At 38.3% G+C, this 17,336-nt stretch overlaps 1 protein-coding gene across 6 annotated transcripts in view; it reads right to left on the bottom strand.

The window, feature by feature from the left end:
- Positions 1 to 2,104: 2,104 nt before the first annotated feature.
- RBMS1 (RNA binding motif single stranded interacting protein 1) overlaps positions 2,105 to 17,336 on the bottom strand; it is a 143,020-nt gene continuing 127,788 nt past the window's right edge. For 5 of the 6 annotated variants that reach the window (XM_064718171.1, XM_064718170.1, XM_064718173.1 and 2 more), the window contains exons 7-14: positions 16,146 to 16,261; positions 15,228 to 15,277; positions 15,041 to 15,134; positions 11,737 to 11,787; positions 9,520 to 9,630; positions 8,781 to 8,861; positions 7,462 to 7,546; positions 2,105 to 4,609 (exon numbers count right to left, since the gene is read on the bottom strand). In XM_064718171.1, coding sequence (XP_064574241.1) covers positions 7,469 to 7,546; positions 8,781 to 8,861; positions 9,520 to 9,630; positions 11,737 to 11,787; positions 15,041 to 15,134; positions 15,228 to 15,277; positions 16,146 to 16,261 — 581 coding nt within the window. In that variant the 3' untranslated portion in view covers positions 2,105 to 4,609; positions 7,462 to 7,468. The remainder of the gene's footprint in view (positions 4,610 to 7,461; positions 7,547 to 8,780; positions 8,862 to 9,519; positions 9,631 to 11,736; positions 11,788 to 15,040; positions 15,135 to 15,227; positions 15,278 to 16,145; positions 16,262 to 17,336) is intronic. The other variant, XM_064718172.1, reaches the window with a different exon arrangement.

Below are 17,336 nucleotides of genomic sequence, written 5' to 3'. Positions count from 1 at the left end.
AACTAAAAAACAACAGGGTTGGTGCATGATCTTGCACAAAACATTTACATTGGTGCACAATCATCCTACATTAATCTGATACTTACCCATATTTGTTAACGGGTAAAAAACATTATTAACAGCAAGTTTGCAAGTAGGGTTCAAAACAGGTTGTGTACAAGAGGATGGAGTCAATGTTGAACAAACTAGTTGGTAATGACTTTTATTATATACAATAAAAGTATATTACATAAAGACATGGTATTACTGCATATTGCCTGATAGGAATGATAAACACAACCTTATTAGATCAGGCAAAAGATACTAACCTGAAAAAAGCATTCATTCTTATCAAATATACTAAGAGAGCTAAATTTATCATAGGAATAATTAGAAAAGCAAATAGAGAGCTAGAGAGCAAAAAACATTTCCAGCCTGTATTATTCTATTTACATACAGCTTTTGTGAGGAGCATTCATACCTAATTTTAAAATAATGCTTATTAATCTGAGATTAATTCAGTATGGTGATGGACATGAATAATATAACAAAACCCTTTTAAACTTTTCTGTATTCATCTTCTCATGCATTTCATCTGGGACAGGCAACATACTGAGCCAATATTTAAATGACCCCCCCCAAATGGCTAAATGGTATTTCTTTTCAGTCACAGGAATTGAGTGTGTAGTAGCACAGTGTGATGTTTTTTTCTCTCCAATTATCACAGAATATGCTGATTTGGAAGGGACTCACATCGAGTCCAACTCCCTGCCCTGCTCAGCACCATTCCCAAGAGTCACACCCTGTGCCCAAGAGCATTGTCCAAACACTCCCTGAACTCTGTCAGGCTTGGCCTCTTCCTAGGGAGCCTGTTCCAGTGCCCAGCCACACTCTGGGTGAAGAACCTTTCTCTAACATCCAACCTAAACCTCCCCTGACACAACTTCAGGCCATTCCCTGGGGTCAATTAATGCTATAATTGTTGAGGATGTCTTCATTGCATAAGCAACTGTAAATCAGGTTTCCCATTGCCCAGGTGAGTTGCTTTGCCAGCTCCACTGGAAACACATTTATTCTCAATATCTTGCACGAGTACTGCATGAGTGAAAGCTCAGGCTGAGCACTGCCAGCTGCATGTCCCCACCTGCCATCCCCAGCAGGCTGCCTGTCCTGCCACGGCGCTGGCAGAGCCCTTGGGATCCCTCAGAGTCAGGAGAGCAATGGAAAGAACTGTCTCCCAGGCTGGAGAGGGCTGTCCAGAGCAGCACAGCCTGGGGTTAGCGAGCCTCCCCTTTGCCTGTCCAGCTCCCAGAGCAAGGAGCAGGAGCCCTCTGGATCACCCAGCCCTGCTCTGAGGTGCCCAAGGCCATGCCAGAGCCCCCTCCTGCCACACACATCAATCCAAAGCCACGTCAGACCATGCAGCTGGTAAATCATGTGGCTGAGCAGATACAAGAGTTTGACTTTTCCCCTCTTGCTTTCCCTAGCCTTACTTTGGTCAGAGCAGTCCTCTACCTGATACACACCACCAGCAGTACTGATCCTGCCAGAAGGATAACAAAATCAGAGATTACCTTTAAAGAAATGCAGGGCTTAAAGATGGCAGCTGGAAGGCCAACACTGGAGATCTCTTTGAATCCCAGTGAAGTGTCACCTCTGCTCTCCAGAACTGGGCATTCCAGCCAATGACAGCACACGTGGGAGGACAAAAGCATTTGAAGGCAGTGATCCCGTGCCATGAGCTACCAGAGTGACCCTCTCCAACCTTACCTCAGGAAAATGGCATTTACAGCCACAGCACGCAAGCCTGGTTACACACAACTCCCTGTGTGGGCTGGCACACAGCAGAATGAAGTTTTTGCATCCAAATCCGACATCTCATCATTTATTTTTCATATATCTTTTCCTGTTGTGTTTGAAAGAATTAGTGACTTTGTAGTGTGGTGTGAAAGAGTTAAAATTTGGTTTTGATGAAAGATAGAGGAGAAAAAAACCCAGGCTGTCAAGCAGAAAGCAATTCCAAACATTTCAAAATAAACACAGATGTTTTACCATAACCTATTTGGGTTTTGCCCCAATAAAGGAAGGTCTGAAGGAAAAAGACGATGCATTTTCGTTTTTTTGGATCTTTTTTATTCAAAAGTTTTCAAAGAAATAAAACAGAAAAAGCTAACAATCTAATCAAATTTACAGTTCAAAAATGTCTTTTGGCGTTTAACAACAAGTCCTAGGAAACAAAACTACAGAGTTATCTTGAACCGGACAAATAAGTTACCACTGGCAAGTTTGTGGCACTAGTAAAACAAAAATAAAAAATTAACTCTCTTGATCATATAGATATCTCTATGAAAATCTTTTTTTTTTTTTTCAATCTGTACAAAAGGTCTTTCTTCATAAATTAATTTTTTATAATTTAATGGCTGTCTACTATGTGATGTTTAAGTAACTGATTATTTCTTTATGTACAGAGGTTAAATTTCCCAAATCTTACCCAGACAATGAGTATGGCACTTAGTTCAGACATTTCTGTCAGCAACTCTTCCCTCCCTCTAACACAGCTATCATACTGCAGTTTTTAATTAATGCAAAAATAGCAAGTAGTGAGAGATCCAGGTTTGGAAAGTTACCAAATACAGGCAAGGTGCTGCAGGAAGTCTGGACTTTTACAAAGCAGTAATATTCCAGGGAGCATAGAACCAATAATACCACAACTTTTTAAAAAAAGAAAAAACAAAAACACATCTCTTATGACTATGCATTTCACTAGAATCTACACTTCTCAGAGCAGCAATTTACTTTTGAAACTATGAAATGTCACCGACATCTATACTCCAATACTCACACAAAATTTAAAAACTAAAAAATACTTGAAAGAAACAACTGCTTAGCCCTAGCTCCCGAGCTAGGATGATTTGGTCTGTGGAAACAGGGAGGGCCAGCAACCTGTCCCAATACAAAAGGAAATAAACTTTGAGGTAGATAACTGATCATATACAGCTGACCAGAGAAGTACACAGTTTTGGAAGACAACTTAATTTATCATTCAATTTAAAACATATGCAATTGTAATAAAAAGCTTTAGTAGCAGTGAATTATCTAATATGTGAAGTACAAATAACTGTGTATTTATGAATCAGGAATTTCATAGTTTCAAAATTGGTTTTCTTTACACTTAACACTTGTAGTGATGATGTAAAGTGTGGCACTGCTTGGATCCAAGTCTTCCTTCATGCTTTTGTGTCCATACATCAATTAAAATTATAAAACCTAAATGCAAATGTACAAAAAAGGCACATTCTCTTAACCGCAAACTGGTCCGGCAAAAATAAAGAGTACAGAAGACGCAATGCTGAGACAAATCAGAATTATTGGTTACTGGCTCTTTGTTCTTTGGTAAAGTTACCTTTTAAAAGTGCCAAGTCTTTTTATTTTTATTTACCTACTATAGAGAGCTAGTACCCAATCAATTATGTTTCTACTTAAATCTCAGCATATGTTTGAAAACGAGTCCTTTAGCTTTTGCCATTTTGCTGTAATAGCAACTTTTCTGTTTGCTACCTCTCAGCACAATCCTCATCCTAAAGCACTATCATTAGTAAAAAGGAAGGACAAAAACATTCGGTGATATCTCCACCCCAAACTCCCTACTCTACCTATGCTAAAACTAGAACATCAAGTTAGTTTCTGAAAAAAGGCAAAAAAAGATTTTACATTGCATCATACAGCAGAGTTCCTAAATCATTCAAACTACCAGAGGGAACTATTGGCATATGGCCTTACAAACAATTTATACTATTAAAATTTCCCCAGTCAGAAAATGTGTTTCACACAAAACATTTTTTCCCCTCTTGCATTTCACTACCTTACATATTATGTGAAAAAATCATTAAAAACACTTACTACACATTAAAAAAGCCAAATTTTCAGCAATTTTTATTGACTACCTTTAAAAGCCCTATGCTGCTGTTTTACAAGGCATAATAGACCAGCTCATTTGGTCAAAGCATTCTACACCATTAGTTTGGACTACTTACTGAAACAGCTACAGCATTGAAAGATTTAAGGCAAATTGGAATTTATAGAAAAGGATAAGACACTTCACACTACATTAAAAGAAAAACAGAAAGCTAAGAGACCAGACACTATAACTGCAACACTGCACTAAAGCAACACTCACACACTGCAAGCACAGAACATCATCTTAGATGTTTTACTATTTTAAACTTCAGAAAATCCATTTCATACAAAAAAAAAAAGGATAAAAAGAAACAAACAAAATAAAAATAAACCAAAACACAAATTCTGTCATGCACGTGAATAAGTCTTCGTGGTCATCTGTGCATACCCAGAAATTTGAAGGTTTTTTTTTTTGCGTCATAACACTTGATAAAAACTTTTTTTTTTACTAAAATAAACCTGTTCATGGGAACAGCTACTAGATGAATTTAAGGTTTTTCTTATGCACCTTATAGAACTTATAGCAAAAATAGTTTTAGTTGATTTCATTATAAATAACATTTTCAAGAACCTGTGCAAAACTGTCAATAATTCCTAAAGCACAATTGATCAGTAAAATCCATGATTGTTTCAGCCTTTGCACCCTTCTCCAGGCCAGGTCAACACTGGACATCTGTAACACAGAAAGGTCAGAGCTAGAGCAGAGTTACAATCACACACCTTTTTTCTAATGTAGCTGTCTACAAAATGAGCTGATTTCCTATTTCAGACAGCTGTGAGAAGACTCAATGAATCTGAGTATAAACCTGGGCAGTACCACAGGCAGCCCTGCAGGTGCTTGGCCCTTGCCAGGACAAGGCTCTGCACCAGGACAGAGCCTGTGCTGCATTTCCCCCTCTCTCCCTAACAAGTGCTCAGCACACAGAGCTCCCGCGGGGGAACCGTGAGGCTGCACTCAAAGCTCTTCCCTTCTTTGTTGTTTTGTTGTTGTTGTTCCTTTTAATCCACCAAAAGTGGTTGTGTGTGCTACTCCTGTGTCATCTCCAAGGCTCTGGAAAAGGAATAATAACTTTTTTTTGGTGCAGCTTCAATGAGGATATGTATGACAGCTAAGACAGACACAGCTACTGTGCCTCCCTGATGGTAATACTGAACAGCAAGTCAGGGCTCATCAAATTTGAAGGCAGACTTCTTAATGTACTGGTTTATGTTGCCACATGGGTTTAAAAAAAATACCCAGCTAAAGACAAAAAAGTTTAGACAATTTTTTAATTTTTCAAAGCAAGGCAAAGATTGGTATTTTAAGGCTTGTACATTTGTAGGTGCATATAAAACAGGTTTGGGGGTTTTTTCCAAGTCCCTTTGACTATTTTTCACATAGGAACAACTTTTTGAGAAGAAGCTATAAAGTTATTAAATGTAGCTGCCATAGGAAAAACACTGTATTTCTGAATGACTGCATCCCCTCATGCAAATATGCTAGTTGTAATTTACCCCTCGAATTATGGGAATATGGGTACTGACTTTCAACAGGACATTCCCAAAAGTGCTGCATGTGCGTTTAGAAAGAAGTTTCAGCTTGACAACAGTGACAAAGCCACAACAATCAAGAGACTGCAGTGTTCCCTGTATTTAGGGCACAAAATAACTGTCAATTCCCTCCCCTTCACCTGTCTGAAACAAGACAAGTGCCAGCATGTTCCAGGGACAGAAATACCAAATGCCATGCTCTGAGGCTGAAATCAGCTGGGTAATATTAACCTTCCCCCCACGTGCCCACTGCTACAGCCTCTGCTGACACAGATTTCACTTGCTCCCACTGCACAGAAATACAGGTAACAGTGCCTCTCTGAAGAATAAAATAAGTGGAGAACTGACTTACAGCAAACACACAGAATTGCTCACAGAGCTTGGATATCTACACAGAGTCATCAATACAAAACATGTCTCAGATGGCAACAACAACTCATCCTTTCAGGAGACTTAAGGCTGTTCCTCCTGCCTGGCCTCAGTCTATGGGGAAAGACACTGACAGGCTGGGAGAGAGAGGCAGCAGGGGGATGTGACATGCAGGATTCCACTTCGCTGGCTCCCACAGATCTCTGCTGGTAAGGAGGTTTTACATGCCCACGGGGAAGACTTAAGGCAAAACAAATAATTCCTTGAAAAGCGGTTAACACCAGGCACCAGCCTTGGCATGGGAAACGTGCAGGAGTCATGATTTTAACACCAGGAGATGGATAACGAGAAGAGCCTGTGGCTTTGCTTTCTGCCTGCCCTGGAAGCAAATCAAGGATGTGGGCTTCCTCTAGATGCCAGCATTTGGCCTGACTACAGGAATAACACAGGTCACACGCTGCACCACGCAGGCTCTGCCGTCTGCTGAGCGTGCCAAGTTTCCCCATTGGTTTGTTTCTATCTTTCCATACAAGAAGCTGTTATGCCAATAATGGGGATGAGAGCACTGCTGTCAAACAGCTCAGCTGACCTGCAGGATCAAAGCTAATGCCAAAATGTGTGTTTTGTTGGATCAATACATTTTAGAGAGATATCACACAATAGTAGCACATAACTGATTTTGATTTTTCAGTATCAAATAAATGCCACAAGGGCTGTAGAAAAACCCTTCTAACATGGCCTCCAGCACATTATTGCAGATGAATGGAATTTTTCAGTGTGAGGTCTTAGAAAATGTGATGTAAAAAATTATGTAGCCAAGTTGCCTGGCTTACAAAGCACTCAAAAAAAAAAAAGATGAGTTAAGGAAGAACTAAATTCCAGAACTTTAAAACATGGATCATGGAAAAGGGAACAGTTAGTGCAAGTAATGTTTTTAGGACGGAAATGTACAGAAAGCAAAACAATTTTGTATGAAGTAAGTTAAGGTAAAGCTAATGATTTGCTAGTAAGAAAGGCCATGCAAGCAGAACCAGAGGAAACCTGGAGTACGAAAGTAAAACCCTGGAATTAAAGCCAAATGAGGACATGGATTAAAAACAAATTGACAAAAATCTGGGCCAAACTGGTTTTTTTTCTAGAAAAAAGGATGAGCAGGGAAGTCTTCAGGAGAAAAGGTCAGCAAGGATTTCTAGCAGACTGCCTCCCTGCCTGTGGTCTGCAAGTCAGCCACCAAGCTGCTTCTAATCTTACATGTACCACAAAATTAGGCATGATATGTCTATCAGTACAATTCCCTTTAGCATTTTGATTCTTGTATTTTTGCATTAATTCATTGTTGTTCTGTATACAGCACGCTGCTAAAATGAACAAATTAAATCCAACATGTTATGGTATAGAGAAATTATTAAAACAATATTATTCAGAATTCATTAATTCATTTCTGGATCCCAGGTTTCCTTCCCTGGCTTTTGACTCTGGCCAAGTTCAAATCAGCTTCACTGTCCCCAGATGGCATCATCAGTATTATTTATATGACATTAAAAAAAGTTCAATACAGAGTACTGTAAGTTATGAAATAAAGCATCTTTGAATTCACATCTTTCATGAGACAGGATGAGCCCCTACCTCACAGTTACTTATTTTGCTGATACGTATATGGAGAATGGTCACTGGATGTCTCTACTGTAACCTGCTGCTGGCCACTGGCTTCCTGCAAATGAAAAGGAAGGCAAGCCATGAGACACAAAATCAAGCAGCATTACTTGCAATCTATATTTCCACTTGACTCATGCAATTAACAGTCTTCAAATCTACAATCTTCATCACATTTCTCAAATGAAGTATTCCAAATCTGAGGTGTTAACTTTACCTCGATGAATATTTCAGCAAACAGAGGAATTAAATGATCATGCAAACTTTGTACTTCCTCAGATACTTTGATGATAATGAAAAAAAAACCCTCAAACTTTTGACAATATAGAAACAGAGAGAGCAAATAACTGCTAGAATATTTTCTATCTGCAGATGTAAAAGAGCATTCTGTCCCTCTCCTTTTGAAGGGGAGGGAGAAGAATGAGATCTACTTACCACACAAACACTATGAGTACTGTGATGGGGTTGGCACTAGGCAACACAAAGAATTGTAGATGGGACTTTGCACCAGGCTCCCCAGAAACCAGGCAATTAATTCAGCTGAGAGTGCTCTGGCAGACAGAGCAATCAGGTAATTACCAAAAGAATTTCTCTGATTCATATGGGCAGATGCACCAAAATGAATCAAACAAATTCTGGAGTTTCTGGATAAACAGACTTTGAAATGAAATGGGTTTTTTTTTTTACAGGCTCTGGAAGAGACTGTCTGGCACTCATTCTGAATACATGAGCTGCAGCATGCCTTGTCTAGCTCCTCTGTCAAAGCAGGACTGACCTAGGAAAGGCTGTAAGGTAAGCCAAAGTAGGAGAGGAATTATTTAGCTTACTTATGTTATGCTCTCCAACAAAAGTAATAAATTCCTGTTCGATGGAGAGATTTATTAGACAAACATGCACAATCTCCTGAGATGCCAGGGTCAAATCAGGATTCTTTGCAAAAATCTACAATCAAGGTCTGCTGGCAGATAATTTTGTACACAGGTAAACTAAGTTAAAGATCAAAACTATAATCCATTCCCTGGCTTGCTACTATTGGAGTTATGTTTGGCAAAACACAGGGTTTGCCTGAGCTATGCTCATGGAGCAGATTGCTCTGAGTATGTACTGCCATAAGTACAGGTAACTCTTTGTTGTAATATATTAGTTGAGAATAATGACATTTTATAGTTTTAATACATGTGGCATTCACAGTACATTCACAATTACAATACTTGCCTTTGAGCACTAATTTTCCTAGGAAAAAAAAATGTATTAATATTTCTTATCTCTGGTCTTTTCTAAAATATACTGACCTCAACAGGAACTGCTGCTGTCTGGACATGTGTGTACTGGGGGATGTAGGCTCCTTGCATAGCTGTTGTGGCTGGCATGTACTAGAAAGACAGAGACCATTACATTGAGTGAAAGCCCAATATAAAAGTACTCAAAATACCTGTCATGGTATTGCTTAAGAGATATTGACTGTTTCCCTAAAGCAATATACAGGAGAGAAAGACTTTTGTGTCTGAAATCAATAGGCTTTCCAGAAAAGTCATTTATCTATCTTGAGAAAATACAAACTTGGACTTCAAAGACTATGTAAAGGGCTTTTCCTTCTCTGTTAACCCCGGGCATAATATTTTATTTTTTTAACCCCATCTGGTCTGAAAAGAAAGGTCTTGCAGTTTAGAGGCAAGTCTGAATCTCTTCTGATTTAACTTCTGTTCCATACTTAAGAGATTTATAATTGCAGAAAGGAATATAAAGAGTAAAACTAACTATTTTTAATATTTTGAATGCAACTCTGAAGTTACCTCCAGGATGCCTTTCATTTGTTTTGGTCTATTTTTATTTACTCATTTCCAATTTCTGATCAGTTAATAGACTGAATAAAAGCTGATTAATATAATTTTAAAATGGAGACAGATCCTAATAATTTACTGGACATAAAATGACTTATTTTCCCACATGCAAGCTGCACAGGGATACTGTGATCTACATGCAGTATTTTCTACTTGGGTAAGTTCTATTTTGTATGAAGTTGCTACATACTGTTCCAGTACTGCCTAATGAAAGATGACTCATCTGCTGTGTCAGAGGGCTTATCATTGATGCAGGCTGTAGTGACATGGTGTGGTCCATGGAGGGAGTCAGAACAGCACCCTGTTAAAACAGAGAAACAAAGAAATGGTTGCAGCACTCAGATTTGATTTTTGATTTGAGAGTCTAAGTATGGAGTCTCCTTCTCAGGGGATGTACCACAAGAACTCTCCTTAATCCCAGGCACTGACTCGAAAAGCAAGTCTGGGGCATTCTGAATATTTCACTCGAGCATCTGCAGATCCTCAAGGTGGAAGACCTGCTTTGACTTCCTGTTGGACATTCAACTGACATGCAATACACTTGAGAGACCTGCTGAAAATGCTTTCTAAAATATGAGTTTAACCAGATGCTGACTTGAAAGCAAAAATGTGCACATGTTACCTGGTACAGATTCACTCAGCTTAAGCTTTGGAATTTCATGCTTCCGGAGGAACTTTTATCTCATCTTTAGGAATGGTGGCTTTGGAGGAGGAACGTTTGTGTTCCTACCCATCACACACAATGTTCACACACGAGGCAGCTGCCCTACTTAGTGGCTGCTTTCATTAGCACACACATCTCAGAAGGGTGATTTAGCAAGGCTGATTCTTTGTCTAAATACCAGCTGCTCTTGATGACATTTCTATTGCTTCTGTACCATTTTGTTAGGTTCATAAAAATTATACTCTAAACTTCTAAACACTTTAGATTGTTAAATATGGACAGCACACAGGTTTTCAGAAGTAGCTGAAATGGAAAATTATCAAGAAATTTCATTTTACCAATCATGTTCCACAAAAACACATTTCCAAGTATTTTGTATGACTTATGCTTGCAGAAGGTGTTGAATAAAATTAACGGAGGCTCAAAATGAACAGAAATAATTGCAGTGTACTGAAAGCAAGTATTTTGAATCAATAACTAATCCTTAAAATGAAAAAAAAGAAAAAAAAAAGAAGTATAGAATATACTTGGAAAAACAACCATGTGATCAGTGTAGATGAAATGAGTCACAGGCACATCAAACACTGAAAGAATTTCCTGTCTGTAGACTGCAGGCTTCTCTGCAAAGCAAATGAGCAAGACAGCACCTGTCTTTGCACAGGCCAAAACTGAACTTCAGTCTAGAATCTAGGTCTTTATTTGCAACTGTGAAATCTCATCTTGTTTACCTGTGAAACTAATACACCTAAACTAATACCCCATTATATCAACTCTTGTCTTTTACAGCATTATCTGCAGGATGTTGTTTTATGAAAATCTGTGTTGCTAGAGAAGGAAGTTAAAACCTACTCTGTGTATGTGTATTTAACATCAAAAACCACAAATACAACAACAATTAAGTGTGTGAGAAGGTGTTCTGGTTCAACATCACCTTCTCTGCATGCCCAAGAAGAAAATGTTCTGCCAAGAAGATTTACATTCTATAATCTGCCTGGAGAGGTTAATTAAAGTCAAGACCATATCCCTTCTGCATCTGGAAACAGACCTGTTTGTTAACTGTGGGAGCACATGTACTCAAGTGCCTGTTATTATTAGTAATGCTCATCTCAAGAAAGCCAGTAGGTCTCAGATGTAATGGTACTTAATTGGCAAATGACACAGACAAGAAGTGAAATGTCACGGGAGAGCAGAGCCCAGGATGCCTGACAGTCTGGTACAGATGCCACAGCCACAAGTGTAGGGAGACCAGCATTGCTCAGGAGTGCTGAAGCCAGAACAAGCTACGCAGGTTTGCTCAAGTGAGTGCCCACAATGTCATTCATATCACCACATCCATCTGTCTTTCACAAATTATCCAGTCTGAACTATTGTAGAGCTATTCTAAAACACTGGGTCTCCAATTTCAGCTCCTGAAAGGTAGACAGTATGTAAAGCATTTGGCATTTGCAAAGTGTTTTCCATTTCAAGTAAAGTAAAATAAAACAAAAACAAAAAACCCCCAACACCACAAAGTTTCGTCTTGGAAGTTTTCTCTAATGGTCCTCATCACATTGATACTCTGAAGGTAGCTTACTTTTTTCCTAATAAAATGAGGCCCCAGTTCAGGTTACTGTCTTTGTGTTGTTTTTACATTTTGATCCATGGAAGTAATTGGGCAGGAACTGACATACTTCCTGTGGTTTAAAGTATGTAAAGTGTTTATATAATAGATAAACACAGCAATGGAGAAGCATAAAAACTTACTGGGTGCTGCATTATATATGGTTGAGGCTGCATCCAAGAAGGACTCTGAACCTAGAACAAAATTGGCATTTTATTTTTCATTTTACACATTACTCCAGCTTAGATATAGTAATAACCTAAATCATGTTAACATGCCTCCTCCCTTATTTATTGACTTTTTAACCCAATTAGTCCCTCTGTGGAACAACATTGATTTCTATGAAAAATGTATTCATTGTAACCTGTAAATCAGAGACAAGATTTGGAGACCATACACCGCATACACCTTTCAGAACAGAAGACAATGTTGTTAGTGCAGGTTTCAGAAACAGTGAAAGGAGTCAAATAGATGAATGGCAGATTTCTGCTACATTGAAAAAGAAAACTCCTTCTGTCTCAGAAATTCCTTTGTGCAAAAGTAATTGGGATCTCCAAAAGTATAGCACCCTTTGCCTTCTAGTGTGATCTGATTAAAATAAATCATTGTATTTTCACAACTGAAAAAAACCCCAGGAATTCTGCTGTAAAAAAATCAGGAATTCTTGTTCTAGAAAAAAGAAGATTTAGGAGTACTGTTCACACATTTTGGTGTGTTATTCAGAAAGCACAGGAAGAGGAGGAGGTTCTGATGGAGTCCCTGCTCTTGCAACAAGCACACTTTCTCTCCAAAATCAGTGACCACCCAAATACTTCAGTTGCAGGAGAATGCCTAACTTTGCATGACAAAGTGAAATATAAAAAGGGAGTGTAAAGGTTATATTGTTATCCTGGTTAAAAGGAGCTGGTTGCAACAGCTCTCTGAAAAAGTGTGCAAGAAAAACTAAAGGTAAGGACAAAAATGTTTCCTCCCCACCTTCTGTAGGTGTGTTGGATAAGGCAGGAATCTGACCTGCACCACACACAGAGCAGGCTCACCACTGCTGCTGGACATTTAAAGCTTTTTAAATGCCTCTGCCATCACTCCCAGAGTCCTGTGAACAGGACAGGTAAACACACACAGCCTTGAAAAAAATCCAGGTGAGACATTTTCTGGAATATGGAAATATTTCTTGCCTCCTTTTGATACTTAGTTTCAAACCAGAGCTGGGTTTTGTTGTTTTTTTTTTTTCTTTTTCAGTCAGGAAAAGAGCAAAAGGAGTTCAAAAATGGAATGGAAAAGACTGGAACACTCCCTTTCCTCAGGCAAAATCTTAATGGCAAAAATACCGGTACAGCCTGACTAAAGCTTTGGCTAATCTCACACTATGATAGTAACTGGCTCAGTGCAGTCATTTGGATACACAGGGGTTGCAGAAACAAACACCAGCCAAAACTTTATTAAATTTGTTTACCTGAATAAGAATAAATCTAGCAGCAGGTTATACCATGCCTCAAAGAAAAAAAACCCAAAAAAACCCAAAAACCCCTTTGCTTGTGTGATACATGCTGCTGTGTAGAAGACAAAGCTGCAGGTTTCTGTGAGAAGGGATCAGTAATGAAGATGTGACTAATACTCAAATTGTGAAACTCCTCTGGCCACGAACCTCCTTCCTCCCCAATACAGAATACTTCAATTTAATTTTCAATTCCAATTACTGTGTCACTTCAAGCATAATGATATTAATAACTCCATTCACAATAATTTAAGCTTCATGCCATGTATATTGAAATACTGGTAACTACATTTCTGGAAACATAATGGATTGTGGTCTGTCTATCTCAATAAGCCCAAAAAATAATACTGTATTGCTAACTAGTATGTTTCCATGCCAACTTCCAATTTTTACTTGGATTCTGAATATCAGAGAGTCATATATTGATAAATAATTTATATTTTAATAAAGAATAGCAGTTAATTTTACTGAAATATTTTCCTGGGTAAGAACTTACTGTAATTTCTGAGGTAATGCAGTACCAAGCAGAGTGATTCAGTATACTGACAAATACAGTCTAGCACTGTCTGCCCAGAGCAAACATTGTGTTGCATAAGTTACCTCAGAAATTAATATAAAAATAATGCAGCTGCCCTTCACACCAGAGAATGCTGTTTTAACTCCTACACAATACTTTGCTCATGCCAGACGGCATTAAATGCCCAGACTAATATGAGACAATTCTTCCTCATCCTCCTCACTTGGAATTGAAGGCTACATGGGAATTTCTGCAGGATACAGCTGATGAGATGGCCCACAGTGCCTCTGCCAGCTCCTGCCCCCCTTTGCACACCCTTCCACACTCATGCACACACAGAGCACATCTGAAAGCTCTGCATGTCTCTCTCACTAGAAAGCAAACTGCCTCTTCTTCCCCTGTTCTGACACATAGAGGTAAGAATCTTCTAAATTTAATTACTTTGGGTTATTTATGACCTGAATCTCTGCTGTTTACTCCATCTATGTGTTAAACAGTAAAATGCCAAAAAAGCTCATAATTTAGCATACACTGCCATAATTGGCATGTCTCAAGCAGTAATTACAGAGCACACATCTGAGACTGCCATACTAGTTGTATTTAAAGCAAGTTGTTTGTAAACTGAAATGTACAATGCCCTAAAATTGAAGATTGCTAAGAGATCTATATCAAAGTGCTAAAACTGTTCCATGTAATTTCCCAATGTGTTGAATTGTATGTCAATATCCCTTGTGAGGACTCAAGATAGCACCTATCAAAATCCCTCTTCAGAAAGCTTTGGACCAAAAATGTCCACAATTTATATTTTAATTTATTATCCAAAATAAAGTAGCCTTTGGTTTAGAAATACTGTCCTAGGCTATTAAATGCTTTACTCCTAATACAAAAACACTGAATTTGAATCCTAAAGTAATTTGACCACGGAGCTCTTTTTTAAAAATTTCCTTCTCTAATGTGAAGAATGTTTCTGTACCCTTCTTAGTAGAACTACATAAGATATTATTGTTGGGCTTTCTGAGAAAAGTACAGAGAAAAGCTCAAAATGCATGGAAAACATCTTTAAAAATAAATTGAATTAAACCAATAAGGCTTTAAATAAAGAATAATTACTTCATGTGTACTGGTGACATTAAAATAATTTGCCTGAGAGAAAATGAAAAATCTCCCATGAAAGGCAGAAATGGCTACAAATCCCTCAGCCACCAGCACAAGTTGGAGACTTGGCTTTGCAAGACACCAGGGCCTCATTAAAGCACTGTGCTTCCTGAGACACACACTCAGGTTTTCAGGCTGTCACTTTCATGCTGTACAGCACAAGGAGGCCACTTCATTAAAATGTAACATTATTGGAGACCTCATAAAACCAGATGCAACAATTGATAAATAAACATAAGCTCCAATGAACCATTTCAGCTACCAAGCTCTAAATACAAACCTGGTATGTAGAAACTGGAGAAGCAATATATGGCGTAATAGATGTCTGAGTGATCATTCTGTTTGCTGTAATACTGTAGGGTGATGGATAAAATCTAGAAAATGCAGAAATATTTATTAAATGCTAGTTCTGTGCATCTTTCATAATGCAAACATTTTTTTTCTTAGTGTGACATTACTCAACATACCCATTTTGTAAAGCAGCTGTGGTTGGATCATATGTGAGTGTCATTCCAGCCTTAAAAAAAAAAAAAGTGGAAAAGAAAGAGTGGACAAAATTAATTTTAATTGTAAATTATTTCTCTTTTTCTTTAGGTTGTCTCATTTTTAACTGAAAATTTGTATTGAAATAATTTATTAAAACTTAGGGAAAGGTTAATTGACAGAAGTAATTATACAGCAAAGAGAATTAGCAATATTGTTTGTGAATACAAGTTTCCATGTTCCCATTATGAGGAATAAAATGCAATCTATTAAACACCTGGCTAAAAGTACCTGTGTGTTTGAGATTCAGGGCATGCAGATGATTATGTTAGGGTGTTGCCTACTATATATGACCTATAAGATTGAATGGGGAGTGCAGTTTTTCAGAAGGCACATTTGAATTTTCCTGTGTAATATAAATGAGGTGGTTAGGCTTGCTAGCCATAGTAAGTCTGTGAAACTATTATCTTGAACATTAAAGTTTAAAACAACTGTTGACTAAAACCAACAATGCTGCATGGCACTGGTACACAATTTTAATCTTGTGAAAGTGATGTGCATTTTAGTGTTGCATAGATCAAAGGATTATTTCTGCATGTAAGCACAGTTATGTTTCTGGTAGTTTAATAATATGAGAATGCTGAAGTTTATATAATGACCAAGTTGAAGGAGATTTTATTGTTCACTTCAATGAGACAGGACTTGGCGTTTCACATTTTGCCTTTTCTCCTCAAAAGAAAGACACAGTTAAACATCTTTTTACAGAGACACAAACTGTCAGGTAAGAGTGGCTTGAACATTTTTAATATGCCAAAGACCCAAGCCAAGAAGTCTCAATGCCTATCATTTTCCTAAGTATTCATTATTGCACACCCACACTAAAGCTTGAAGGGAGGACTTACAAGTCTCACCTCGCCTTCTCTGTGCCATGCTCTTCCATTCTGTATGTATTTATTCTGATTCTGCCTCTTCTTCTGTCCTCCATCAGCAAACTTGCACAATAAAGGTTCTGCAGGAACTGGATGGAAGAAAGAAGAAAAATTAGTTGAAGTAGCATTGATACACAGATGCTCAACTCTCCATATGAGGCATGGTTTTAAGTTATATTCCAAATATGACACTTAAATAACACAGAGCTGTATTACAGCATCAACAGCTGTTCAGCATAGCACAAAGACAGCTGCCACACACAAACAGAGCATCTGGAATGCCTTATCTATTTTGATTTTGAACTACTGCTGTAAAACCTGTTGGAAGGAAACATGGTCTGTATATCCTGAGTATGTGTCTCTTGGTCTGGGTTCAACAAGAACTGTCATCTGAATTCTAAGCTTTGTCTCTTTGGAAGTATATCTAAGCAGGATGGAGAAAAATTCTGGCCAAAGGTCTGTAATACATTCTCCCCACCCTTTGGAGGTTTCAGTAATGTCCCAAAACTTACAAGTGTTTTACTCATCCAGAAGAGGCACCTTTATGTCCTGAGGCCTTTTACCAAGAAAATGCCACAGTTGTTCATTCCCATTTTATCCCTGCTCTATAAAGAACACCCAATGCAACCAGAAATTCTTCAAGATTGTCCTTTTGGGGTTTTTTGCGTACTACCATGAAACAGCATCACCATACTTTATTATTTTTCTTGTTGTTGTTATTATTTTTTTCCTAATACAATCCTGACCATGACCTCAATTTTTAATGTCAGAATTAAAGCAATGAAAAGGTTTGCATAGCATTCTTTCTTTCCCTGTTCTTAGCTCCCACATTGCCAAGTACCTATGGCTGAAGCACAGCTCTGCTGCATCACACCACACCCTCCCTAATCACAGGGTGGAAGCACTGTTATGACTTGGATGTAAACTCTTCTCTGCCAATAATTCCTGACACATGAGCTGTCTAAGCTTTACCATGACACTCCTCCAGTCACTCTCTGTTTGGAAACATCTTCATGAGACATGGCTGGACCTGAAAACATACAAGTTTCCAAATGCAGAGTAAACACATGGGGTGGGAAGGCCACCTGCAAAAAAACAACCCCAAGAAAAATTTTCAACAAAATCTATTAATATAACCATGGTGAGTGCTGATGTCTCTTCACC

This window comes from Zonotrichia leucophrys, chromosome 7 (genome assembly GCF_028769735.1).
Source record: "Zonotrichia leucophrys gambelii isolate GWCS_2022_RI chromosome 7, RI_Zleu_2.0, whole genome shotgun sequence".
Taxonomy (NCBI): Eukaryota; Metazoa; Chordata; class Aves; order Passeriformes; family Passerellidae; genus Zonotrichia; species Zonotrichia leucophrys.
Note: the sequence above shows the minus strand (reverse complement) of the source record. Positions and strands in the feature narration are given on the sequence as shown.